Source organism: Eutrigla gurnardus (assembly GCF_963514095.1).
Source record: "Eutrigla gurnardus genome assembly, chromosome: 12".
In the NCBI taxonomy this organism is placed as follows: domain Eukaryota; kingdom Metazoa; phylum Chordata; class Actinopteri; order Perciformes; family Triglidae; genus Eutrigla; species Eutrigla gurnardus.
The window spans coordinates 16,029,197-16,056,544 of record NC_139926.1 but is presented as its reverse complement, the minus strand read 5'-3'; the positions used below and the strand labels follow the sequence as shown (position 1 = coordinate 16,056,544).

The window sequence follows — 27,348 nt, the reverse complement described above, 5'->3', positions numbered from 1 at the left end:
GAAAAGAAAAGCCTTGTGTAAATTAACGATGCACTCAGTATTCACTCACTTAATAATTAGGCCATCATGAGTATATGCCACTATGTGATATAAACTGTGCAAAAGTTTGTTTTGATTCTGTAGTCAGTTGTAAACTACTATTGCAAAGGGATTATAAAATGTCAGTATAACAATGATAGGCCTATTCAATTCTCATTTTCATTTCTAGGAACAGGAGACATTAGATATGGAAGACACATCTTCTAAAAACATGTTAAAATGCACCAGAATGAGGGTAATTACATCTACTTAATTCCCAAATTTTCTGGGGGAGGAACCCCAGACCCAAAAAACAGGACCCCCTCACATATCAAATGCAGCTGACGCCCCTGTGGTCCCACTACGCCGTGTGTCGCCTGGACGTTCTGGTTTCTGCATTCTGGACAGTATCGCAGCTCAGCCCCCCAGCTGTGCTCTGCAGCCCTTCTTTTTGGCACATCTTAAATGTCTGAGGATCTTGATGTCGGTCCAATCCATCATGGCATCCACCTCTATAATGAATGGAGGATTAATGGTTGGCATTGGCTCAGGCGATCATAGAAGCCTTGAGGTCCCTGAAGATGTGTCAAAGTACAGTACCCCCTGTTGCATTCAAACCTTCCTGCTGGCACCCCAAAACCAGGTCCAGGAGACTGAGGTTCTCATCCAGACTAGAAATCAAGCAAAAGGGAACGACGGCACTCTTTGACGAACATCCTCTCGATCAGCAGCTAGAACTTATATGTCAGCATTGGGCATCGAATCAGCGTCCTCTGAACCTTAAAAAGGCCAAACAGGGGTACAAAAAGCTGATTCTGGTTTGTCCTGTTCTGCAACAGGGACGGTTATTTATGATGATCCTGCACTATTTAAGGGTTCCAGTAAGCTTTGCGTCAGCATGCACAATTCGAGGGCTCTTGGACTATACAACAGCCTATGTTACCACCCAATTCCCTACCAGACAATTAGTACAACCCCTCTATAAACCTACCTCGGGGCAGGTTGTGCTCAGGCATCAGTTATAAATCTGAAAAAATCTGTAATGAACAACAAGGGAGACCTGAAATCAGGACTCAGCCTTTAGGTGTGAAATACTAAAGGAAGGCAGAGTGAGGGGAGGACGGCTGGATGGCAGGAATGAGTCCAGACCAAGAGTATGTGAGTGTGCTAATCTATACAGTCAGTATGTTGCACTAAAACAGATGAATGTACAGTGAAAATACAGATTCACTTTAATATCTCTATACTGAGAGTCTGTTTATCGTTTTCAGGAACGTTGTTTACTTCTTCAGAAGAGCCTTGAAGTTTTACATTTACTGAAGATGTGAACTTTCATCTCTCCTGCATGCCAAGAGGAAACAACAGGGAAAAGAAAATGTGCCTTTGCCAAGATAAGGTAACAGGAACGTCCTGTTTTATGACTTACTGACAGAAAGTAGAATAAAAGGGGGAGGACTAATAGTCTTCGTAATGATTAGCCAAACGCAGATAAATAGCAGTCGCAAAAAGAAGAGTGCGAATAACTTTAAGGCAAATTTGACAGCAAATTGTAGGTAAACAATCCTAAATACAGACTTACTCAACAAGATGAAGACGCTGGCATTGTTCTCACTGAGCCTAGCAGGTAAGAGATTGAGACTGAGTTCCACTTCCCTTTTATTGTGTCTTAGAAATGTGGCATTTAGATTCCAAATCACAGAACATTTTACTTTTATTCTGAACAAAATATCAATAACTTATCTGCTGTGAATTTAAAACATATCCAACTGTGGGTTGGTTTACAAGCTTTGTCACATCGTTTAAGAAAGTCTAGTTAATTATCAACACCGTGTTTATCTGATCATGTCTTATCTGTCATGTGTTGCTGTTCAGGATTAACAATGGAAATCCTCACACGGCACATTAATTCATTCATACTTCAATCGTTTTGGCCAGAAATAAAACTAGAAATAATTGCTTATTCATGCAATATTCCACAAAAACTGATTCAAGTTGTTCCTGCTTTATACAAAATTGGTGTAGGCATGGATGGATAACTAAAGGTCCTACCTGGCACAGGTCCAGAGACAAGAACGTTCAGGGGGGGCACAGCCTTGAAGTGACTCTTTGTGAGATTTCTTGCTAAAAAAGTCAATCAAATTACTGCAAAAAGAAAAAAACAAAATGCAAACTCACTACAAAAACTCAACTTAAACACAACTACTAAATGAAACAGCTGTTTTGTGTGTCTCTTAGTCTCAGGGGTAAAGGCCTATTGTCTTATCCATCCAAGGGAATCTATCTAATTTCATTGTTTGTATTCTCTTTACAGTGGCTCTGGGAATGCCACCATTTGCCCCAGGTGTGGCACAAAACCCTGTGTTGACTGATGAAAAGCAGAGCCCTCTGGTGGGAGACTGGGTTCCTGTTCAGGGTCATGTAGTGGAAGATCCTGCACCACAAGTCAGGCTAGACATGGAGCAGAGTACGGCTGAGCTAGAGATCAAAGTGAAGCCCCAGGTTAGAGAGGAGCCAGAGGACGAAGTAATGAAGAAGGAGCAAATGTTTAGACCAGATGTTAAAGCAGAGTCAGAAGTTGAGGTGGCATCGGAGGTTAAGGTGGAGCCAGATGTTAAAGAGGAGTTTCAGGTGCAAATGAGCCTCGAGGCAGAGATGGCAACAGGTCGGGAGATTGAAGAGAGGCACATTGACATGGAGGGGAAATATGAAGTGGTGGGGGAGACAAACATGGAGCTGGAGCCACTGAATGATGAGCTGTCAGAAGTGGAATATATGTCTGTGAGGGCGACATTTCAGAATCAAAGTCCTGTCCGTCAACATCTACCAGGGGAGGAGGAGGAGGAGGAGGAGGAGGGGGAGCTTATGAGGGAGAATGACAGTGTTTTAGATGGAGAACCAATCATGGAGCTGGAGCCACTGGATGATGACAACATGGAGCTGTCAGAAGTGGAAAAGTCTTTAAGGAAAGGTCCTGTCATTCAACCTCTGCTGGAGGAGAAGAGGAAGGGGGAGGAAGAGGGGCTTATGAAGGAGAGGGACAATGTTTTAGATGGAGAACCAATCATGGAGCTGGAGCCACTGGATGATGACAACATGGAGCTGTCAGGAGAACAAGAAGAAGAGGCCTTTTTACATCAGCAGGTCATGCCAGACACCACTATCATGGAAGAAAGGCTATCATTGGACATGATGGGGCAGCAGATGCCATCTTTAGAGGAGTATCACCCAAAGGAAGAGGCTGGCATGGTGGACTATTTGATGGTGGATGAACCAGGGAGGTTTGTTAGAGAGGAGGAGCTCTTTGAGGAGATGGGAGACAGTGCTGTGCTTAATGGAGGAGTTCAGGTTCAAAACCTTGAAGAAAGAAGATTATCCCCAAATCAAGACAAGCAAGGTAAAGCATATGCAAGCGTTTGTATACACACATACAGTGTGGACAAGAGGAATGATTACAGTGTTTCATAGGTGCATGCAAGTTCTTTTTAAAAAGATTTGTGGGAAAAAATGTGAACATATCCTTTAACAAGAAGGTTGAAAATGCTGTAAGTCCACCTTTTGGCCACAGGGTGGAGCCATTGTCCTGGTGTGACACTCGAGGGGAAGTGTTATCAGTTTTTCAAAGGGCCAAAGAGTGCTGCAGATGCCGAGGTATTATATTATTATGTCCTCCGCTATCTCCTGATGGAATCTTTTTAAAGTCTTGAATAGCAACACGGAGCCGTGCATAATCCCAGTCTCACTGGCCCCTCTGTTTCAATACAGTTCTTCTGCCAGGAACAGTTCGCTGGGGGCCACCTGGCCTCCATCACCAACACACACATCCACCGGGAGTTGCTGAAAATGATGCTGCAGCAAAGCGGAGGCCATACAGGCACCTGGATCGGAGGATTACGATATTTGGAGGTGTGTATGCTCAGTCGGGGTCATACATCTCTTAATAGCGATTTAGCCTCAAATATTCACATCTTGAGAAGGGTTCGTTTCATTTAATGTGTGAGTATGTGAATAATCAATCAATTAATGTGTTATCAGACGGGTCGCTTTATCTGGTTGGATGGATCCCACTGGAGCTATGCTGATTGGCTGTCAGGGAAGCCAATGGGAATCACAGCAGATTCTGATGTCTGTGTGGAAGTGCTGGCACATGGTAGGAGTCCACTCCCTGCTGTTGTTGTAGCGGAATTGAAGGGACAAAGATACTTTGACCTCTTAAGACCTGGCGTCCACATGTGTGGGCATCACATTTTGGGTTGTCTATACCATAATACTTAACAGGGCTCGAGGACACTTACAAAAACTACATCATGTGAAAAGAAGATGCTTAGTTTTTATCAGGTCCCAATAAGCACAAATAGCAAAGAGAAATAAAAAATGCATACCAAAAAGAGCTCAGGTCTTAGGGGGGTTAATGTAACACCAAAGATGGATATCGACCACTGTGCCCCTGCGTTTCTGATCTGCTGGTTGTTTGTCTTTCAGAAAATGGGAAGTTTAACAACTCGGCATGCTGGGAACGTCAGGCTTTCATCTGCTCCCACCCTTATTAGTGAAAGGACAGTGAGCTCCTTTCATATCTCTTTCTTTGTCTCATTTGATGTAGTTTGTTCCTTTGACTAACGGACAATGACTTAAAGAACAATCAGCTAGAAAATCAGAAGTTCTCAACAAGTTGTACATTATATTCCAGTATGGTTTTTGGTTGGTTATGGTCATTTTGTTTTTGGTAACAAGCTTATATTCTGTAAATAAAGAAAACATGCTATTTATTACTGGGCTTGTTGTGAAGCTTATGAAAAAGTAGACATAATTCAACGTAGTGTGTATGTAGTGTACTTAGTACACACACGTGCACATGCCTCTCCATTAAGAACCAAAAGTGTATTTCAGTAATCAGATATTCTTTACTTAATTACATATATTTCAAACTGCACCAATATATTGTTCTTACATTAAGTTTGCTCAATCCGAAATTCAGAGCACATCTATTGCCTGCAAATGGCTCTCAACATGGCAACTAGAAGCTAACGGTGCTAACGGTGCTAACGGTGCTAACGGTGCTAACAGCGACAACAGGGCACAGAGCGAACAGTGTTAGTTTTATCTAGCAAGGCACTGATCATCTCAGATTACAACACACAAAGGGAAAGTAACTTAATTCTTTAACGGGTAGACAATATTCTGCTTTATCCATTCCATAGCGAATAGTTGTTTGCTGCGATTTTAATACTTTAAATATCACGTAGAGAATCTATACGTACAATGTTCGCGTGTCACATATAGTGCAGAAACCAACGCACACTTGACACACACATACTTGAAACACCTGAAAATGTGATTTGAGTAGAACCGAATAGAACCAACCCTAGATGTTTTTAATCGACCCTCATTGATACAAGCAGGCTTGACCTATTCGAAACACCTCCCTGGTTAATGCAAAAGGGTTCAACGGCACAACACACAGCAGCCTCAAGCATCGCCACGCGGTTGAATCAACACAATCTCTGCTTCAACACAAACATTACAGCAGTTTATTTCAGGACGGTTGCGTTAGACTGTGTAACATGCATCGAGGGAGACCTAATAAACTGGCAACTGAGTGTTTATTCCCTCTCGGTGAGAGCAGCCCAGTCGGAGGCGGACGTTTTTAGGTCTAGGTAATGAGTTTTACCAGGAAACAGTGACACAACCATCAGTCCATTGGGTGCATCTAAACCCTCAGTCCATCCAGGACCCGGTATACGGCCGGCCCACCTAACCCAACATCACGGAGTCCAGGAATTTTGGGCTTATTTCGACAGTCATTCTGTCGAGGAAAAAAATGATCTGATCCGACGCCAAAAATCTGCCATGGTGATAAAAAGCTATTTCCATTGAGAGGACAACACTGTTGTCTGGATGTGCATGTTTACGCTCTTCTGTCAATGTGGCATCTACGCTCGTTGAATTCCAATCCGCCGCCTTCCTTTTTTAAATGACAGGAGCTTAGCGCTTATTAACTGATGTATTCACACACTCACGCTGCACATGCGGCTACTGTAGAGCTTGCCGGGACTCACATGTCGCCGTGTGTGACTGTGACTCATTTTCCACTGGCTGCATCACCTTTTCCTGACCTTTGGACATGGAGGTGAGGATTACCACCTCTAAGGTGATGACTGGAGGCACTCCATCCCTCTATTTTAATTGCAGACCACTCCACCATGCAAACCCATTCACTAATATGAAAATGTTATAATCCTACATAAGCTGTTGTTTGAGAAACACAATATATGACATGTGAGCTTGGCGGCTTCCACATTGTTCCCCTCCCTGGAAAAGTGACTTTTGCTGTATTCAAGAGCTCATAGTCGCATGTGGCATCTTCCAATCTATAACTGACTCTCGCTGTGCATTGTGTGTACATTACAAAATCATATTTTTAGATTCTGTATGTAATCAGATCTGGTTAAGTCATCGTCAGGCAAAGAAATTAATAAAACTGGATTTAACGTATCATTCATCGACAGTGATTGACAAATGAAATGGTGGATTCCAGACGTTGAGATGGTGATGCTGTGGAAATCCCCGAATAACACGACTGCTTATTGGAGTGTTGCTGTTTAGATGAGAGTGAGTCAGTGCTCGCTGCTCGCCATTTGTCAGTTCAAGCCATTTTCTAGCTTAACAACCAGCTGTCTGCCGACTTGTTTGTGTGCGAGCACGTGTTCAGGCATCGAGGCTGTGAAACAATGTTCCTACCACAGACTATTAAAGTGCCGATACTCAATGTGTTTTTCTTCATGTCAGTGTATAAAAAAAGGCAATTTAAAAAAAATGAAATGATAGGCAGATATTAGACCCATATAAGAAATAATACATTTAGCGTATATCAAAGGTGGGAATGTTCTTCTGCCATTGTTTTGAGCTATAACTCATGTACAGCTGGTTCATAATATTTCCTGCCATTTTCAAATGCATTAAATAAACTGTTTGATCTTTTCTCTACATATTTGCCTGTGTTCCTGTTAAGTACCAGTTTCAATTGATTTCTGAACGGTATTCCTGAGTTGTGAAATCCATCACAATAGTGTCAAAATTGTTCAATCAACATAGTGAGACGAGTGTTTGTAGCGATTGATTTAAACACTCTGATCTGTTAGCTGTCTGCATTCCCTCTGTGGAATCTGTGACCACCTTTTACTGAAGCAGTTGTTTTTGTTATGGCTAAGGGTATGGGAGCTTTTGGGATAACATTCGATTTATATATTGATTTGTTTTGAGGGTTGAGGGTATGAGGGTTTTGCAGGTTTGCAAAGTCAGTGGTTCACATATTGCTGGGTACAAACAGAACTCGAAAGGATGGCTCAAAACACAGGAAGAGGAAAGGTGAAGCTGGTAAAATGGACTTTGCAAAGGTCAGGACACAGGAGATCAGTCAGCATGGCAAGCAAAGCATGCAAGGGGCCAAAACAGAGTCCAAAACAGACCAGGTTAGAAAACAGTGGGTTACTGACATGAGGAAGAATGCTGGGAAGCTAGACACAGAGGTACCAAGATGATCTGGCAACCAGAGCCATACACCCTAACCCTGCTTAAAGCCTGCTTCATCAAGGATGAAGGGAGGGAACAATCTTCTGCAGACGTGGTCCTGGTTTTAGAGCCACAAAGGTGGACAGCGACGTATAGAGAATCGACACACTGGCAACGAGAGTGGACGTTAAAGTGCTGGGAGGGGTCAGGATTGCTCATCTCTCCCTCAGAGATTATAAATCTCCTTTTGGGCTTCTGTCTGCCCAATTAGCCGAGCCAAACTCAGGGGTGTGCTGCTTCTGTAGACACGGCAACGCAGCAGAGACGTTCGGACGCAAAGAGAAAATAGGAATAAGCAGCATCTGCTTCATACAGGTATGTGTCAGCAGCATGTTGATTTTTGACCTTCTGTGAATGAGAAGAACGATGATGAAGAAAATCAGTAAGTCACAACGATTATTTTCAAAATACACCAAACTGCGTCGTTCATATTTGCATGAAGATCCAGTTGAATGTGATGTGCATTAGAGATGATAAAAAAAAACATAAAAGAAACAACCCAATGCGTCCTCTGTACCTCTGTTTGTGGCCTGTTGAACTGGGGGTTTAACCAGCTGTGCTTCTGGGCTCCAGACCGGAGTCCGATGACAGCCAAAGAGACTAGTGGAGTAAATCTAGTCCGTTCAGAACCCGCTCCAACTTTTACGGAGCTTAAAATAAGTCACAAACACACAAATCATTTAAGGAAGCACACTGAAAATAAAGCACGATTCAAAGCCAGAGAAACAATGCAAATGTCTGTGACAATCCAGATAATTAGAGAGGTAAACTTGTATGCAACTTATATGAAGACTGACCACTAAGCAGTGAATAATGTATTTTCTATCATGCGGTTCAATGTGTTTGTTTATGTGTAGGAAAAGTTTAAAAAACTAAACCAACAATTTTAGACGGTAAAAGTTACAGAATGTCAGAACTTTTGCCGAGAATCGGTTTTACAGCCTGTTGTGCTTAAATTATATCTCTTAATATTGATATTTTTCATAAAGGTCATGTTGGGGAACTAGCAGGAGCAGATTCAGTTATTAATAGAACGATTCATAGGACATCAAAAGAATTATTGAAAGGATTATTAATATAATTAATAAAAAACAGAATGGATGGAGGAATTTCTAGTGAGATGCGTCTCGACTAGGAATTCTTGTCTTGGATGCAGAAGAAGGCTCCAACAGCCAGCTTGTTTGACTGTTTTGAGGGCGCTGCTTGGGGACTTGAGACCTGTGCTCAGGTCCAAATCCCAGGAGAACGAGGGAGGTGGGGAATATGTGGTAATCAATCAGATTCTGATTGATTCTTAAACTGCTTTCTCTTTAGCAGCATCCAGGTCATGGAGAAGTCGTCCACTGTCGGCCAACATGTCCGACAGAAGCATCACAGAAAGGAAAAGGAGGTGGACGACAAGCAGGATGGACAACCAGCGATGGAGCAGGGGACCACGGCTGGGGGTAACTGGACACTCTGCTCTGGCTCCTGAGTTGCAGAGAAACCGATGGAAACAGGTGGATTTGTAACCCCGTTGTAACCTTCATGTCACACTCCTCCTTACAGTGCTATCGGACCAGAAAGTGATGGCAGGAGAGGCTTCGGACAGGAGGAACATCTGGGAGCCGAGTGTCTACTACGAGCTGGGGAACGAGTCTTTTTATATTGCTGGTCATGACATCAGCATCCGCGAGTCTATGGATACTTACGGAGCTCTGATCTGGCCCGGGGTACGCCCTGTTACTGTGTCTCTGCACATTCTCTGACCTCCTCTGTTGTTGCAGATGTGATAATAAGATTTTGAATTTTTTCAAGGCGATAGCTTTGAGTCAGTTCTTGGAGAATAACCAGCAACACGTGAACCTGATGGACAAATCAGTGCTGGAGATTGGAGCTGGGACCGGCTTGCTCTCAATAGTGGCCAGTCTGCTTGGTGAGTCCAATTGCAGTTTTACACGATATGGAACTATAACTTTCACCAGTTAGCATTGATACTGGATTTCCTAATGTGACAATAACAGTTAGCTGTATCATAATCAAATTAGCATTACTCGTGACATTTTTTGTAGAAGTTGCTGACCTAAGAGCAGTCGTGGTGCTGGAAGGGAAGTCATGAATGGTTCATTGCTTAAATATGTGCTGAATATCTTACAAGTCTTTTCTGCATAATTTACATTTTTGGCTTCTTAGTAGAACTCGAGGAAACATCAGCGGGAAACTAAAATACTGAGATTCATTGTCTGAGGACCATGAATATCCACCCACACCAACATTTCACACAGCATGCTCTTTTTCAAACTGTAAGAAGAATAATTGTATTAACCCAAACTCAATTTTTGTATTTCCATACTTTGGAAAAAAGCAATGCAATGTCCATTTATAATTCAGCTTTAGAGCCGTGCCGTGAACTCATTGACAAGTTAAGGGATCAACCAACTAGGCATGGGACGATATTAAAATTTCATGTCACGATTATCTTGGTCAAAGTAATTGCATTTCACAATATTATCCCAATAATCATCAAAATGTGCTTAAAACTCTTGAAATGGCACTACTGGAATCACTTTACATTTAGTTAGGAAAATATACTCTTAAATAAGATGATCATGAATCATATGGTGGAATAAATAAAGGATACGTCTTTTTTTAATGTATTTTTGTATCTTGTACTTTTAAAATCCGGCTCTATTTTTCACTTCTCTTCTCTTCATGAACATGACAACTTTTTCAAGTGTCATATCTTACGAGAAATAAACGATCATCCCGATAATTGAAACTCACCACGATCGATTATTCTGAGCAGGATGAATCGTGGTAAAAGCTAAATAATAGGAAGAGGGTTTATCTATCAGTACTTCTTGTTGTTCTGTCCTCTTTTCCAGGTGCCTGGGTGACAGCTACTGACCTGCCAGACATTCTGTCCAATCTGACCTTTAACCTTCTAAGGAACACCAAGGGTCGGTCCCGCTACACCCCTCAGGTTGCCGCCCTCACCTGGGCTCAAAACCTGGAGCGGGACTTCCCCTGCCCGTCCCACCAGTACGACTACGTGCTCGCCGCCGACGTGGTCTACCCTCACGGCTGCCACAGCGAGCTGCTGGAGACCATGCGTCACTTCTGCCCTCCAGGAAGTCGAACGACGCTGCTGTGGGCCAACAAGGTCCGCTTCCAGTCAGACTTGAGGTTCGCGGAGTGTTTCGAGAGAAATTTCGACACCAAGCTGGTCCTCGAGCTCCCGCAGCAGGAGGTGAAGATATACAAGGCCACGGCGAAGGAGTGACGGAGGAGCTTCTGGCTGATTCAAATCAATGAAGAGAAACATCTGGTTTTGGTCTCCGTTTACACCAAGGACTTTGGCAGAGATGGTAATTTACATCAGCTCCTGAATTGATCAAAATTGTTAGCAAAACATGAAAATAAAAATCAACCACTGTCTGAGGAAGACAAGCTCAGTTCTGTGGGTGAAAATACAGAACAAGTGACTCTTGTACCTAAATTTGTGTGAAGCACAATGAAGCACACATCTCCGTTTCAATAAGCTCTTTTATTTGCCAACATTTTTTCATACAGTTGATATTTCTGACTTTATTAAACTTTTGCTCAATAAGTGTTTTTTAAAACTAAAATTGATTTGCTGTAAACATTTCTCTATGTGGAGATTTGCCTAAAAACAACAAGACTACATGAACTTTTACCAAAGTTCTTCATTATTATGTGTGTGTGAATCAATTATGAACCATGAAATAAAAATGATGATTGACAGCTGATGATCGACACCGGTGATTGTCTGCGGTGGAGAAATAATGGACTACAAAAAGCGTATCGTCCACTTCTCCCCATGTTGTTGGTTTTTTATAAGCAGCTCGTTCACTGACCGGCTTCAGTTCAGCTCCTCCTTATAGTTTGACCGTTTGCTGTATTTACATTTCATGTGTGGTTTTAGTTTTGTTTTTTGTCAAATATTTGTAACATGATTGAAATAAATAAATACAAATACCATTAAATTCTTCACTTAATTTAATATCACTGTCCACACACAGTTATCGACACAGTTCCAATTACTATATGTCTGCATGAAAGTATTTGTTAAATATGCAAATAAGCATACGTCTGAGGTGTGCTCGGAAAGAATTGTGGGTCGGCTTGATCTCCTTTCCTTTGGTAAAGGAAAATCCATTGCATCCTATGCTAAAGGAGATGTGAAAGGAAGCATTGGAGCTCCTTTCCTTTGCATTTAGAGAATTCGAACGGCTCTTATCATGGCGGCCACTTGTTAACTTCCGGATCACATTTTCAGTTAGGAACCTTCCTAAGCAAGAAGAGACTATTCGACCGCATCCACAGTAGGTCTTGCTACCTCTTAGCGAGGAGTTGTGTCATGTGTTGTTGTATTCCACGTTATTAAATCCTGTGGATTTGTTTTAAACGGTGTCTTTTTGTAATTTATTGGGGTCAGTGATGGATTGTTGTTCCCCACAAAAGGGCTGCCTAAGGGTGGGGGGTAACACTGTTTATAGCAAAAACTAGGACCATAATCTCGTAAAGAAAAAAGCACTTAACATTAAATGGCATACACTCTATAGGAGCACATGCAAGAGAGGGAAATCAACATTTTATATGTTTAACACGTGACTTTCACCCAGCAACATAAACAGCAAATAACTAAGCCCCTGCGTGAAAATAATGCTATTTAAAAATGTATTTCAAAAGCTAAAAGCAATCGTTTAACACATGCACTCATGCAGATTGAGAGAGGGACAAAGAAAGAGAAGATGAAGATGGAGTGTGAGGACTGGGACTGAGGACATACATTACCTTTAGTTATATTTAACTGTTAAATCTCTATCTAAGTCCACTCCAGGTTGAAAATCCACCGCCACTCTGCTCTTGTTGATTCATGCACTCACCAATAAAAATTTAGAGTCTCAAACTGTTTCAACTCTGCGTTCAGAAAGTCCAGAAGAGACTTGTGTCCTGAGTATTCAAGTCTTTTTGCCGCACAATTCTGTATACTGAATGGTTGATGCGTTTCTCAAGGGGTTTCAATGACTTTACGATGCGCAGCAGGTTGATGACTTTGGCTGCTCTAGTATGGACTCTCTGCGGAGGTCGTTCGGGATGCTGCCGGCTGGACCCCAAACGTTGAGCTCTCCATAAATGCCCATATCAATCATCTCTTCTTGCCAGGGAATGGAGATGTTGCCTGAGGAAAACTCATCGAAAACGGTCTTGTCGGCATCCTCCAAGGCCACTCCCTTCACCGAGGAGAAGGCCCCGACGTCGTCCAGACTTTTAGCATACACCACTTTGGGGTCAGGGACGAACGGAGGAGGCAGAATACCTGGAGACGGAATCAAATCCATCCAAGATTTATACCAACTTTAGGGTCTAAATAAAAAGCTTAAACACAACCCAGAATGAGACGCAGACGTATAGAAAATAGATTGGTACCTGCATTCAGTTTCCTCCAGTTGATGTCACTGAAAAATGAGTGTGCCCTGATCTCGTCACAGCATCCGTTCTTAAAACCCATCCTCTGATCCACCTCCTTCGCCAGCAGCGCGTCGCACAGCGATTTTGCTTTCTCGCTGAAATTGTCCGGATAGACCACCTGGCGTGTCAACATGCGCTCTTTCATCTCCTCACGTTCAACCTGAACGGGACACATATTCTTAACGCTCATCTTCTCATGTATTTATTTCACAAAGTTGGCCATTATGAGCACAGGCTGACTGACCTTCTCCCCCCTGTTTCTGAACGGGTTCTTAGCAGCGATGAACTCAAACAGTGTCACTCCCAGAGTGAAGTAGTCGACAGAAGTGTCATACTTCTCCCCTTTCAGCATCTCCGGAGCCATGTACCCTGCAAGAACCGAGGTCAAAAGAAATATTAAGCATGTAAAAAAGTGAAATTACACCTCAAATCTGAAACTGCAAAACGTATACATTTTGACGAGACCCACCTGGAGTCCCAGCATATCCTTTGGTCACTGTTTTGCCTTCTTTCAGCTCCACAGCAAGACCCAGGTCAGATATACGCACATTCCCTGGTCGGACAACATGCATATATCTTCATTAGCTATGAATCACACACGGTCATGCCGTTTCTTCAAGTGTCTAACTTGCATTACCGTCATTATCTAGAAGCACGTTTTCTGGTTTGAGATCTCTGTAGATGATTCTTTTCTGGTGGAGGTGTTCCAGGCCTTGGATGATCTGAGCGATGTAAAAACAGGATCTGGGCTCCTCAAATCCCGGGTTGTTCTCATCCACCAGGTAGATATGATACCTTCAGGGAACAGCGAATAGGTGAGCTCCGGCTCCATCATACAAGCATGTCATCTGCATACAGTTGTAGAATTACATTCATACAGCTTAAAGATCGTTATTTACATAGGCTTTCATTTTGCATACTAGAATACTGCTGTTCTCCTTGTGGCTTCGTTATAGCAATCACAATCGACACACATTCAAATTCTGATTTTGAATAAATAAACATATTTAAATCAAGAAATCTCACTTTCAGTTATGTCACTTTTTAAGGGACCACTCAGGGTTATTCTTGTGATTCCTAGCCCTAAGTCTCTTCAGGAATAACAGCTCAAATGTACTGTACATAAATAAAATAAAACATCTCTCACACATCATGCGTTTGGTCCACTATTTTGGCAATGGAGATGTTGAAAAAGCTACTGTAGACAAACATGTTCTGTCAAATAAAAAGGGCTGTAAATGACAGCAATACTGCAGGGATGAGGAGCGTGGACTGTTCCCTCAGAGACTATGTGTTCCTGTGTTCTGCTTTGAGACATGAACGACTGAAATTACTTGAGGTCTCCTCCATTCATGATGGTCATAACCAGACAAAGTTCGTCCTTTGTCTGGAAGGCGTACGCCAGCGACACAATGAAGCGACTGTGAACCTTCTCAAGGATCCTCTTCTCCACCATCGCCCCCTATAGGAGGAAATTAGGATAGAAAATATTTGAGAGCGATATTTCAAGGCGGAGACATTTTTTAAAAGAAGACAACTTTCAGACCACAGGGTTGAAGACGAACATGACATTTGAAAAAGACATTAAAGTACTTCTTTTTTTTAAATAATGACCTTAGACAAGTCAAGGGCAAGATGTAACTGTGCCAAGAAGTTCCATTCAGAAGAGCTTTCCACTAAAGCTCCCAGTAATCGCTCTATCCCCGTCTCAGTGTTTAATACTGCAGGCTAAAGCCAAACGAGACAGAGGCAGGGACAAAGATGATTAACAGCACCAGAGTCTGCTCAGCGCAGGACTTCTTTCTCCGAAACATGAAGCCTGCAAAATTCCTTTATTAATCAAATCACTGCACGCGTCACATTGAAAAGAGCTTCTTGTTTCACTCAAATGTCACTCGAGGAAATGTGACATTTTGTGGCACAATAAGTCAAAATGTTTAATTATTTGACTGATATTGAGATATTATTAATATTAGTAAAGGCACCAACATGCCAGTCACTTCAAAAATATTGCATTTCAAACTATAATATGGCCAAAGCCTGCAGCATGCGTTTAATTTTGACCTTTAAACATGATTGGGCACAGTTCGGTCACTTTTAATGCTGCACCTGTTTTAAAACTGTCCATTAAAATGCAATGCTGATGCAAAAGACCAGCAGCATGGTGATTAAAGGAGCATATCATCAAGATTTACATTGTTCTCTCACCTCGTAGCCTTTCCTCTTCTTCAGCCTCTTCTTGTTGAGTTTCTTGCAGGCGTACAATTTCCCCGTGGCTTTCATCTGACAGGCGGACACCTCCCCGAACCCACCTTTCCCCAGCACACGGAAGTCCAGGAACCAGTCTGCGTCCATGGGCTGCATCTCGAGCCACTTCCACTGCACATACCTTTTCAAGTACAAGCTCTCCAGGAAGAACGTGTAGGGGGCCTCACGCAGATAGTCCAACGTTGCGGCCAAGGCTGCCGCAAACAAGTCATCGCCCGCCGCCTCCTTGCTTTCCTTCACCTTCGCTATGACGTCCTCGGGCAGGAACGGGCAGTAGTGTTTGGCAGAGCTGTCCATGTAACGGTCGACAACCTTTGAGGCCTTCTTCGCCCTGTCAGAATCCTCCGCCAGGTCATATCCCTCGATGTCTTTCCACAAACGGCAAGCCCCGTGATACTCTGTGTTGGAATCCAAGAACTCCCTAAAGAGGCGTTTGCCGATAGGCTGTTCCACGCAGACGGTGTCAAAGGCCACGTCGAGGGTGTCCCTCAGGTCCTCACACACGGTGATGTGGGGCAGTTTGAGGCGAGAGTGGTATTTCTTATCTCGGGCTGCGGCTGTATTGGAGCCGTCAATGCTTCCGCGGGCATTGATGTAAGCCGAGTTTGCCACCACCGTGGTCAGTCCTCCGATATCCATGCTGAAGGCGGGCGACTGTTAGGCAACGCAGAGAGGAGACATTGCAAAGAGGGAACAGACGTAGAGGACGAAGACTGCTCACTAACGGGCAGGAATGAGGCGGCCAAAAGGACGAAGCAAAGATGAGAGAACAGGACACAGATCACGGAGTGGTGGGACAGGCAGCATGAGAGAGAGATGGGACCTTGAGACTGGTCTCTCGACTAGATCCCAGCACACTTTGAGCCCTTCATCACCCTCATTTACACACACACACACACATACACACACATACACACACACCTGAGTCAACACCTTTCGGTAATCCATTAACACCCTAATGCCCCAGACAAAGTGTGCGAGCACATGCTGGAACAGAACAACACAGGCAGTATGTGCAGCTGGAGCGTCACCAGTCAGTCAACTGGCAAAATCACAATTAGCAGCAGGACATTCATGTAAACATTCACTGAACAAGCAGCTGCTGGACGTTATCTGTTGGACATTATCTGCGGTTTTGAAAAGCAATCGTGTTTGTGATCTCGGAAATCTACAGATTAAATTAGAACATGTACCGTAGAACAAACGGACGTTGCTTGGATTCATAAAATATAAGATAGGTTCAAAATGTTCAATCTCACAGGACTTTCAACCAGGAGACCAGCATTTGTGTCCCAAAGTGAACCTAATTCGTGGTTGTTGCCTTGCTTTAAGGCAATGGATCTGTGGGTCCCTGTATATGAATCACAACATTTATATTTTGCGACTTGAGATTGTGTTGGTTGCTTGAGATTAAATAGAGAAGGCAAAGTTCAAAGTTGGCCGTGCCACTATTAAAGGCGCTGGAGACCCCTGGCCTAATTTGGCACAACTGCTGGTGTGATCCCATCACAAGATGCTCTCTAGTTGGTTGTTGCAGCCGTTAACAACTCGTGAACTGCCCACAAAAAGTGTGTTCGGTTCCCCATTACAAGTGCTCTAGGAAGAGATTTTTGTATCAACACGAGAAGTGACAACAGCAACCTTACATGTCCGTAAGGCATTTTGAGTGTGACAGGAGCTTAAACGACCCAGTGCTCGGAGCATACGCTTCATTTTGACCCTTATGGGTTCTCCATGTCAAAAACATTTGGGCACCTTTTTTAAGAATGGCTCAGCGATTGCCCCTTCGACTCCATCCACATAATGAATTTCCTTCAACTACAGTATCGTAAGTGAGTAAAGAAGTATATAACCAATACTCACCTCATAACTAGAGGGTCTAGCATGTTTCCTGTGGCTTTTCCTCTGACAAGCAGAAACCTCCCCAACCTCTTCACTAGCACACTCAAGTGCGGGAACTAGTCTTAATCTGCTGGCTCTTTTAAGAAGAACCAAGTCTGGAATCAGTTAAGGGTCTTCAATACAAGAAATATTCGGTACCAGAATAAAAGTTTGAGGACTAAAGCTCTTGTGACGATTCATTAAACCCCCTCGGTGCTGGAAAAGGAAAAGTAAACATATAAAATCTTGTATTCTGTGATGTCTGCCTACCTTCCAACAAATAGGCAACAAATTATAGATACACAATTATTAAAACAATCTATATTTTAATTTGCAAACTTATATTAGATTACAGAAAATGTTTTTTTTTTTGGAAGAGTCAGTACATGTGTTGCCAAGTTTTAAAAGGGAGATCTTTGAAGGGAGTACATAAAGACCTATGCAACCACACATTTTGTTACATCAATCATCTTTGAAGGTCTATCTTTACCACTGGCCTCTAAAGGATACTATAAGCTACAATCGTCGTAGGGTTCATATACGTAATTCACAAACAATGCTTATTTACCTATCAGGAGCCTGGGTTATAAAAGTCTTTACCTTGCTGGTGCCATTATTTTGTAAACACTACCAAGGTGTTGACAGGGCGGTGGTGGAGAACAACTCCAGAATACAAAAAAAATATATATATAAAATAAAATACTAGCAAACAAGATCAGGAAAGCAGCTGCCTACAGAACAGAAGGAAGCCAGCCCAACACAATGGAGGTTAAGAAACTAATTCAAATTATTGCCCAGAACACAAAACAAGAAGTATCAACACATCTGATGGAGCCCCATCCTGGGATGCCATGGCAACTGTATTAGGCCATTCATAATCCATGGTGTTGTACTAACACGGCATGTTAAGCAGACACTATGGCCATCTTGGAACATTGTGATCATTGTGTCTGCCTATGCAATTGCAAAATAATAGGAATAACTATTCAAACAAGTACATTATACATTCTCCAACAGCAGTAGGTTTTACAGAGTTTCTTTTCAGTGGGATGGCTTATTGAGAAGTGGATTAAACATACAAAGACTTCGGCGTGGTGGCTGGGCCACAGACTACAGTTCCCTTGGACGACAACTGCTCCGGAGCTGTGGTGCAGGTGCACATGATTCAGGAGCAGAAAACGAGTGCAACGTTCACCCCTGTTCTTTTAATATTCATCTACACCCCTGAGAAAGCCATACAGAAATACAGGCATGGGGAAAAGGTTGAAGAAGCACACACAAAAAGGGGACTAAATTCCCACGGTGAAGGTGGTTTCGAAGGACTGTGCTTATTGGAGTGGCGAGGCGTAGACAGGTTAGTCTTCATCATCATTCTCATCGTACTCGTCCTCGTCATCATCATCCCCCATATAAGACACTGGAGTCTCCACACGAGACCCGCTGTAGTGAGAGTCATTCGAGCTGGAGGCCATGGTGCCGTCCGTGCAGCCATCGCTGCAAGGACAGGAGGCCCGATGTTCATCATTTGTTACAAGCTAATGGCGGCGATAGGGCCGATACAACACCTGCCATCTGTCACATTTATAGGTTTAATACAGGAAAGTCTTCTCACCTGCTTGCAGGGTAACGGGTTCCATTTGCTGAGGACCCTCCAGTGATGTAGACGTTACTGATGGGACCCTTCGCCATCTCTGAAAAGAAATTAAACCAAATCAACATACAGAAAAATGATTCCTAGAGTCATCGCTCTCTTCTGTCTTACAGTAATGTCTTACAAAGGGATTCGCTAATGGCCCGTAGAAAATGAAAAGGGGAAAACATTGGGTTTCAGTTCAGTGGGTCTTCATAGTTTCACTAAATTGGTGGAAAAGCAGCGGACTGTCATCATACAGACTGCAGAGACAATCATGGAACCTGAGTCAGACAGACCGTTAATGAAATTAAAAACAGTTTGGTTTGTTTACTTGTATGAAATTAAAACCGACAGAGCTTTTCCTTTAAGATAGAAAAAAATGCACATCATCATATTCTGCTATATGTAGCTATGAAATGAACGGACTGGGTGAGTGATTTGCATTGGAGCTTAAACAGTGCAATTTCAAAGCAATGAACTTACTCCTTATGCGTCATATTTCCATGAATTTAAGACTCTTGCTGTGCCTACTGTGATTAAAGTGGTTGTCTATGCAAAAGGAGGCACAACAAAAGCTGTTGCGTACTTTGTAGGATTTGATTTAGGACCCAGATTTTGATACAGCCACTTCTTTTCTTTGCGATCTTTAAAACGGATCCTCTAATCAAAAAATAAAACCAACTCCATTTTCGCCGAACACTATACGGGTACCGTCTGAGCTTCCAGTAGCTGCTTTGCAATAAAAGACTTGCTGTTGTCCACCAAGTAAGGGTTTTTGTCAGAGCAAATGACAAAACACCAAATGATTATGGCACTGACCTATAACGTAGGGTTCCAGAGCTTTGGGCACCAGGCTACGTGCAACCTTGAGATCCTCTGGAGAACACTTTCCCACCTCCAAACCACAGGCCATGCCCATACGTTTCAGCACCTCGATGTCATCGTGAATCTCAAACATGCTGTCAAAATTGAACAAATACTCGAACCTGCAGATGAGAAAGAAAGAACAGGAGGCATAGGAGGGTGAATTTTCCTTTTTTTTTTTTAAACAAAATAAGTGATCCTGATCCAAATTTATGGTGTTTCAAGTCAAATATGCAATTTGTGCAGACAGCCATGTTTTAAGGAGCAGTGTTCAGGAAGGTGGCATCATGCAACACAAGTGCCAAAATATTGGTTCTTAAGTATGAATGGCTATCAAACCAGCTTATAGACACCAAGAAATATGATGAAGATATGGAATAATTGGATTCAACGCTAGATGAAATCAAGTCAAGACATTTTGAAGTATGTGATCTGTCTTCAGTTAGCTAAGAGGAAACTATTAGCTGCTTGGTTATCCCGACTTTGTGTGTCACCCTGAAACTATCTGAAGCCATAAAAGCTTGTTTTTATTCCTTTTATGAAATGGGATTGTGATTGCTGTACTGCATTAGAGCCTGCTTTTAAAACCTGGTTAGAGGGGTAAATGGTCCAAATGTATTCCTGCAACATACAATGTTCTTTTGCATTCAATTCAAAGAACATGAGCCTTGAAGGTAAACTCAGAACTCTTCACTTAAAAGTGCTGAAAACTAAAGACTTGCACAATCACATACTTGTCATTTGAGATGCTGCAGTCGATGACAGTTTTCTTGCTGGTGTTGACAATAATGAAGGGGAGGTGGATGATGGAGTTGGGAGGCGGAGGTCTGTTTGCCTGCTGCTCTGTCTGTCTGTTCCGCTGAACCAGGTTCTTAAAAGCTATTTGCTGTAAGACAAGATCAAAGGAGGATGAAAATACTGAAGCAGCGACAGAGACTTTAGAAAACCAGAATAATTGACATTTCAAGAATATTTTACTACTTTCTTCTGCAAAGCTTTGGCTTTATATTCCTGCATTTTTAGGGCAGCCCCATTGTAAATGTCTCCAGTAAAACAACTGGCTTTGTAGAGCTCTCGCCAATTGTTCCCTCATCATGGCACTAAATGGATGTGATGTACATTATAATTTTGGAGTCATTATACAAAAGTAATCCCACACACACACACCCACACAATAATGCAATCCAATACAACAGCTCTGCCATGAACACTCCCTTCACAAAGACAATAACGTTCAGTTGTGATCGACACTGCCAGAGAGGTATTAAACTATAAGTCTATTATTGATGTCATAGTTTGTACTGGTGTTGACCTGGAGTACATCAAGGGACAACTGTTTCTATTTTTTGTCTACTTATTTGCATACAGGAGGGGCAGAATGTTAGAAACACTTCTCACCATAATGCTGCCCAGTTCACCACAGCAAGCACCATCGTTGAATTAAACATCATCTTTGTAAAGGTTGAATTAATAGCAGTTGTTGTTGGATTGAAGGCATACATAATGATGTGGCCAATCGCAAACGCCATGAGGTGAAGGTTATGTATGAACAATAATCTCAAGCAGGAGCGTTATCACAGCTATGGAAGGTACATGTGAAGACCACCCTGATAAAGACAACACTCAGTTCAATCCCACCTGCAGTATGAGCTCCTGAAGCTGTGATTGTTTCTGCTTAATCCTCTCCAGCCGCCTTTGTCTCTCCACCTACGGTTGAAAAGGGAAAAAAAGGATGACGATGAAGAATTATAACATGGATAAAAAGGCAAGATATCCTCGACACAAGCAATTGTGAGGACAGAGTTGACTGCGTGTTTATACCTCTAGGTTTTGGCATTCTTGCGCCGAGTTGGTAGGAAGGCCAATCCATTTGATTTCTTTCTTCTCTTTAGAGATAATGTTCATGGCCATAAGCACATTAAGTGCATCGTAAACACGCCGTCGAATGTTCTTCTGGTCATACACGTGCTAAAATGGGAAAAAAACATGCAAAATATGAAAAACAAAAAACAACTTCAAAATATAAATAATTAAAACGGTAAATCATAAAATCTAGCAGTGTATTTTAAGCCCATTTTTTTTAAATATAATGTCACACAGCTGCAACACTCACTGCGTCATTGGGTGACATGTGGCTGTCTGCAGAGCTGAATTCTGCAACGAGTTCATCTGCCACTTCATTGTAGGTGGTTACTCCTTTCTTCTGCACCTTCTCACACACTTTCATGGAGAAATGCCTCAAGCCCTTTCCGTTCTTTTCTCCTTTCTTACCACGTTTTCTGCAGGCAGAACAAATCCCCTAGGTCAATAGTTTTTCACATCAAACAGTCATTAGTATGTAAGCATTCTCTTTTATCTCCGATATCAGACTCAATAACGCTAAAAACAATTGCTTTAATCTCCACAGATATCAACAACGATGCCCAAAGCTTAGAAACTGAAGGACCTTTTGAAGACTTACCCTGATGACCATGGAGAGGCATCTGACGGTTGACTCTGAGTGAGGAACTGAGAACTGGGTGTATGTGGACTGTTTACCAGAATGGTATTGGATACCGTAGTCCTCTGGGGTGTTCCTATCACCTACAAAAGGACAGAGCAAAAGATGACTGTTTGAATTTGACCCTCTCTGGAAACACTGGTGCACAGCTTGAAGTGGTCGTCCCTAGCGCTCCTCAAGTAAACAAGCATCTCTTTTGTCTTGACGACATCGAGACAGAATGTTGTCCTTGACAACTTCAATCATATTTTTGGTGTAGGGGTACAGCCCCTTTTTGATGATACAACAATGGATTTATCTCATTACAACAATACTGATGCTGGTAATTACTTGCAATACAAATTGGAAATATTTTCAGTCCTTTGAATGTGTTTGGCCATTCATTAAATAACGACGAAGAAGAAGCATCACAGTTGAATGACGATTGCTTTGTGACTATTCTATTCATGGCGAGTCCAGACTGTAACCAAAATGATCGCACTTGCAAACTTTTTTGTGAGTGTGCGAGTGAGTATTTCACGTGGTCATTTTCACACGAGTGCATGATGATCATTATGGAGAAGATCTCAAAAGTCAAGTCTTGAACAGTTGCGAGATCGTAGGGAGGGTCATGCGAACAGGACTTGTTTTATACATGCGGAGAACAAGTGCTCCCTCGAGGGGATACACTTTTGCTCGCTCTGTGCTCTTGTATCATGTGCATGCTGCGCCTGGTTATCGGCACAGATTATGGCTGATTAACCATCAGTGCAGTGTGATGCATGTTTAAATAGCAGCAGAAACTTAATGAAACAATCCATTCAGACGTTACCATGTTCCAAAAGAAAAGGGGGATACATTTTTTTTTTAAAAGCAAAATGAAAGGAAAAGAGGAGGCTGACGGAGAGGAAGAGACAATGCCAGGTTGCAAGCAGAGATAGACCAACTGAGGCAGTGTCACTGATTAATACCAGTGATGGAAGTACTAAGCTCTTTTACTTAAATAAATGTACTAATACCACGATTTAGGAAAAACACCGTTACAAGTATAAAAAAAACTCCTGCATTCAATTTTTACTTACGTACTTACGTTAAGTATAATAGTAAAAGTACTCACTATGGAGGAGCCAAATGGACTCTTACATTATTATCTTAGAATAATAGATTAGTATTATTGATTTTACTGTTGTAGCTGTCTGCAATAGAGAAAATTGTATTCATTTTTATACAGTTGGGTGGTTAAATTTACTGTATAACAATGAATTATATTTCATGCAGTCATAAAAAAGTACATGTAAAAAGTATATTTAACTCTGAAATGTAGTGGAGTAAAAAGTAACATCAAAATTGTACTTAGGTACAGTAGTACTTAGTAAATGTACTTTGTTATATTCCACCACTGATTAATACCACGCTGTACCACAACAAAGGGTACGACTAAATCGAGTGCTGGTGCGACCCACTGAGAAGGTTGGTAGCTCTAGTGCTTCTATTGGAAAAGTTAGTGTGGAACCTCCTATTGCTTCACTAAGGTGATATCTAAGCTGATTTCCGTTATGTATACATTCCATGTATATAATGGGATGATGGGTGTAATCCTGCTGACTGTAGAGTTGATAAGCTTAGGATCAACTGCCTCCACCCACCCCGCGGGCCGGTCACCTCACTATGATAATGGAGGGGCTTACACAACAGTAAGACACAGCTCAGAAACCCAGCAAGAAAATATACACACAAATGCATCTGGGGGTCACTGACAATTGAAGAAGAATTAACTTTGTTTATACCTCAAAAGTAGTAAACTCATACAAGTTTTTTTTTAATAAAGCACAACATTCTGGCATTATAAGACCAGATAGTGTGGTAGTTGCATGTGGAGCATCACTCACCATGTGTGGCACATGTTGCATGTGTGCAGCAATGTTCACATTGGATGGCCCGAGAGTTTTGGGTAGTAGCTGTTTGGCCACGGGGATAGCTGTAGGCTGGACAGTAACCAAAGAAAGGACACCTAATAGAAGACAATGAGAAGACCAGTGATGAGTAAAGCTCTTGATTGATACTCTATTGCCCTCTGTTGTCCAATGACAGGCACATAAGCCTACAGCTGAAGAAACAGTGTTTCCTGTTGGACAGGCAATCAATTTCAACTTCACTATATGTAACAACCACTTATTGGGCATATTCAACCTGATGGGTGGCTGATTTGGGACTAAATCACCAGTGATTGCCGATTTTGTAAAGACGAGGCTAAAAAAGAAAAAAAACTTGTACTGAACTGTATTCTGTAGAAAGGCAATTAATAGTAGTATATACCTTTGCTTGGGCTCAGATTCTGATCGATGAAAACCTTCAGCTCTCCATTCGTTTCTATCAGACCAACCTGCAAAGGATGAGAATAATACACTCAGGAATCACAACATTAAAGACACTGCATGAGTCCAAAGTTATAGGGGATGCCCTAATTCATATGAGCTAAACAATTCATCTAACATGGCTACTAAATAACTAAACAAAAAGAAAACATGTTTTCATTTACTTACATCTTTAGCCATGATCCCAAAGGACCAGAGGAGTTGAGCTTTAGGCTAAAAAGAAAATGTTCCTTCTATTTGTCACTTTTCAGACCCCTGAGGAGAGAAAGAAAGCAAACTAAATGATAGTGGTACGTCCCTACATTTCACCAAAACATAAAATATGTCCATAATATGACCCACTTTTAAATATATTCTATATACGTGTGTGTGTTTTTTGGTATTCAATTAAACTGATGCCTGAGGCCCATGTGAACTGCTTGTTGCCAGCATACTGTACACAGCTACAGCTCTTAGCTCGAGTTGCCGGGTATTGTTCTTACAAGAGCAAATTGACGGCTAACGCGTATATTTCGGACCGATCTCGACGGTGTGAATCCTCGAGGAGCATTTCTGGATATGCTCGTGTGTGCAGAAAAACCCGCATCAAACCACCCATTGATGCTCGCAACTTTTACAACGCTAAGTGTGCACAAGGCCTACTTCAGGTACCCAGCACGTCCAGAGGAGAGGCACCGACGAACTTCTGCTACAGGTCACGCAAACCATGCTAAGTTTATCACACCAGCGCAAAACAAATTAAAGCGACTTAAGTCAGAGCACCGCAAGGTTACATATATTACTCTCGCAAGCGGTAATAACACCATTCACGTCATAACGACGATAGCGATAAACACTCTTTTGTTGAATGCAGCTAGCTAACTGTTACCGCTACCAGTTAGCGTCGGATTCGAGCTCGCTGGCGTTAGCTAGCTAGTTAGCTCGTGCACGTTTTCCAAAAGGAATTCACACACAATTCGGCGATTATTTGGTTCCTGGCTGCACATTACAGACGAGGTAAAGTTCGGGTTGGGTATTTGAAGAAATACGCGTGCGTTTCCCACGGCGAACGGAGTGAATATAATTTGATTCTGTGCACTTACGAGTGCACTCTGCTGTTTCTTCGACGGCTGTTGTTGTTGGCATTTGAGAATGGAGGAAGAGGAGGTCTAAATCCCTACCAAACAGGAAACAAACTAAGCAGTGCCGAACTACTTTTCCACAATTATATGATTTATTTAACGGGCAAAACATGTGTTATCGTCTGGCGTTTTAACCGTTGTATTTATTTATTTCCCTCAACTTTATGTCTTTTGCCGTAACGCCAGGGATTTTCCCGTTTGGTCGACTATTGAAGCTGTATTAAAAACAGTCGTTATCAACGGGAGAAAGACGAACAACTAGGGAAAGTTGTAAAATCAAACAGAAAGCAATAAGTTTTACAACCGAAATATTTCGCCACAGCTTCTGATACGTCTGTTCCTCTCTGGTGTTGGGATTAGTGATGTTAAATTGTGGTTTATTGACAACCTGTCAGCTGCCTGTCACCAAGAAACAAGTCAGCTTGCCTCGAAGTTACTATATATAAATATATGTATAGTATAAATATAGTATATTTATATAGTATAAATTAGTATAAATATATAGTATAAACTTATTACATAACACATCTGACTACACTGATTTTAATTTTGAATAAAATATCGACCTAACGATCAATAACTTTGACAAATTAATATAATGGTAAGTACATTTTTAGTGTTTATATTTATGGCAATAAAAAGGGCGCCAACTTTCGTCTCAACTCTCATAACCGTGAAAGATAACCCTATAATTTGATATGAAGACAGGGGTGTGTTGATAAAGCTAACCAGCTCGACCAGAATCACCGTGAGCCGTTATGTTAAACTAACCAAAGAGCTGCCGGTGACTCCGTTATCGTTTGCCACAGACGCCAACGTGATACGTTAGCGCACAAACTACAGCGCAACGTTAAGTGTATTTTGTCTATTACTATATGTCTACGGAGTATAGTTTCGCAAACAATCTAACTCGCAATTGCAGTTGGAAAGCGAAAGAGCATCGGTGCTTTGTTAGCCAAACTGGCGATGCACTAGCTAAGTAGCTAGCGGGCGAGCTAACACACAGCTGTCATCGACAACACTGCCAGAATTAGCTGCGAGTTTACTACGTTAGCTCTGTGTCTGTTAAAAAACACAATAACTGGTAAAACAGATATTTAACACCGAGGCCTCTCTTTCGCAGCAGCAAGCCAGCGAGCCACAAGTCGATAAATACGGCTTACCGGTGAACTTCACAAGTTAGCGAACTGTTTGCTAGCCCTTTCTAGCCTCCTCTCTCTCTGCTAGCCTCGCTACAGCAGCGCGTCTCACAATCTGATCTTGGCGGTGTCTCGGTTTAGCGCACTGTGATTGGACAGCATCGAAGAGACGACAGCAAAGCAGTCAGAGCGGGTCATGCCCACAACGTGCATCTCTTGTGATTGGTGGAGAGCAACCACCTTCCCATATGCACACATACCGCCATCTGCTGGACGGGAGTATAACGACACGTCCTTATTCATCTCTAAAACTGGCACTTCGAGATAGCTCTGACTTCAGGTAATTTTTTCTTGCACCCTAAAATGCATTGTGGACGCATACGGACGTTATTACTCCCAAACCCATCTCTGCTGTCTAGATATAGGGTTATGTCTGTAGAAAAACAATCATTCACACCTTTAAATTAAAACAAAATACGGTAGACTGATTTAGTGTTTCCATACCATGATTATATTCCTGCCAGTG

The 27,348-nt window shown here is 42.2% G+C and overlaps 5 protein-coding genes across 6 annotated transcripts in view; 3 read left to right on the top strand and 2 right to left on the bottom strand.

Annotated features, from left to right (window-relative positions):
* tmtops2b (teleost multiple tissue opsin 2b) overlaps window positions 1-27,348 on the top strand; it is a 206,600-nt gene that overhangs the window by 92,436 nt on the left and 86,816 nt on the right. The window lies entirely within an intron of this gene.
* Window positions 1,504-4,772, top strand: LOC311021747 (uncharacterized protein). Its single transcript, XM_084022517.1, has 6 exons — window positions 1,504-1,642; window positions 2,330-3,412; window positions 3,584-3,666; window positions 3,781-3,921; window positions 4,051-4,165; window positions 4,498-4,772. Exons 1-6 carry the CDS (start codon window positions 1,606-1,608, stop codon window positions 4,563-4,565), a joined length of 1,527 nt encoding a protein of 508 aa, XP_083878643.1. The 5' UTR covers window positions 1,504-1,605; the 3' UTR covers window positions 4,566-4,772.
* On the top strand, window positions 7,813-11,447 carry LOC311022466 (protein-lysine methyltransferase METTL21E-like). The gene is made up of 5 exons (XM_084023730.1): window positions 7,813-7,902; window positions 8,905-9,032; window positions 9,136-9,299; window positions 9,385-9,502; window positions 10,452-11,447. The coding sequence occupies exons 2-5, from the start codon at window positions 8,915-8,917 to the stop codon at window positions 10,847-10,849; spliced, it is 798 nt and encodes a 265-aa protein (XP_083879856.1). The 5' UTR covers window positions 7,813-7,902; window positions 8,905-8,914; the 3' UTR covers window positions 10,850-11,447.
* On the bottom strand, window positions 12,621-16,203 carry LOC311022457 (rhodopsin kinase GRK1-like; the record flags this gene model as incomplete). Its single annotated transcript, XM_084023715.1, has 7 exons — window positions 15,271-16,203; window positions 14,397-14,524; window positions 13,700-13,857; window positions 13,532-13,615; window positions 13,307-13,431; window positions 13,021-13,222; window positions 12,621-12,910 (listed from the first exon to the last, which is right to left on the bottom strand). The coding sequence occupies exons 1-7, from the start codon at window positions 15,967-15,969 to the stop codon at window positions 12,621-12,623; spliced, it is 1,686 nt and encodes a 561-aa protein (XP_083879841.1). The 5' UTR covers window positions 15,970-16,203.
* Window positions 17,513-26,916, bottom strand: LOC311021932 (transcription factor Dp-1-like). 2 transcript variants are annotated; one of them, XM_084022875.1, is made up of 12 exons: window positions 26,847-26,916; window positions 24,731-24,817; window positions 24,504-24,570; window positions 24,077-24,198; window positions 22,170-22,291; window positions 21,822-21,987; window positions 21,530-21,676; window positions 21,347-21,415; window positions 20,443-20,594; window positions 19,664-19,830; window positions 18,824-18,902; window positions 17,513-18,705 (listed from the first exon to the last, which is right to left on the bottom strand). In XM_084022875.1, exons 2-12 carry the CDS (start codon window positions 24,740-24,742, stop codon window positions 18,567-18,569), a joined length of 1,242 nt encoding a protein of 413 aa, XP_083879001.1. In that variant the 5' UTR covers window positions 24,743-24,817; window positions 26,847-26,916; the 3' UTR covers window positions 17,513-18,566. The 2 variants fall into 2 exon arrangements, with proteins under 2 accessions (XP_083879001.1, XP_083879000.1); XM_084022874.1 differs by lacking the exon at window positions 26,847-26,916 and adding an exon at window positions 25,645-25,715.

Excerpts from the sequence above, each read along its gene's own strand:
- LOC311021747 (XM_084022517.1), top strand. The coding sequence starts at position 1,606 with ATGAAGACGCTGGCATTGTTCTCACTGAGCCTAGCAG. Across the intron at positions 1,643-2,329 it reads GTTCTCACTGAGCCTAGCAG|TGGCTCTGGGAATGCCACCA; the intron begins GTAAGAGATTGA and ends TTCTCTTTACAG. Across the intron at positions 4,166-4,497 it reads TGTGGAAGTGCTGGCACATG|AAAATGGGAAGTTTAACAAC; the intron begins GTAGGAGTCCAC and ends TTTGTCTTTCAG.
- LOC311022466 (XM_084023730.1), top strand. The coding sequence starts at position 8,915 with ATGGAGAAGTCGTCCACTGTCGGCCAACATGTCCGACAGAAGCATCAC. Across the intron at positions 9,033-9,135 it reads GCAGGGGACCACGGCTGGGG|TGCTATCGGACCAGAAAGTG; the intron begins GTAACTGGACAC and ends TCCTCCTTACAG. Across the intron at positions 9,503-10,451 it reads AATAGTGGCCAGTCTGCTTG|GTGCCTGGGTGACAGCTACT; the intron begins GTGAGTCCAATT and ends CCTCTTTTCCAG.
- LOC311021932 (XM_084022875.1), bottom strand. Across the intron at positions 21,677-21,821 it reads ACATGTCACCCAATGACGCA|CACGTGTATGACCAGAAGAA; the intron begins GTGAGTGTTGCA and ends TTCCCATTTTAG. Across the intron at positions 20,595-21,346 it reads TTCAGGAGCTCATACTGCAG|CAAATAGCTTTTAAGAACCT; the intron begins GTGGGATTGAAC and ends CTTGTCTTACAG.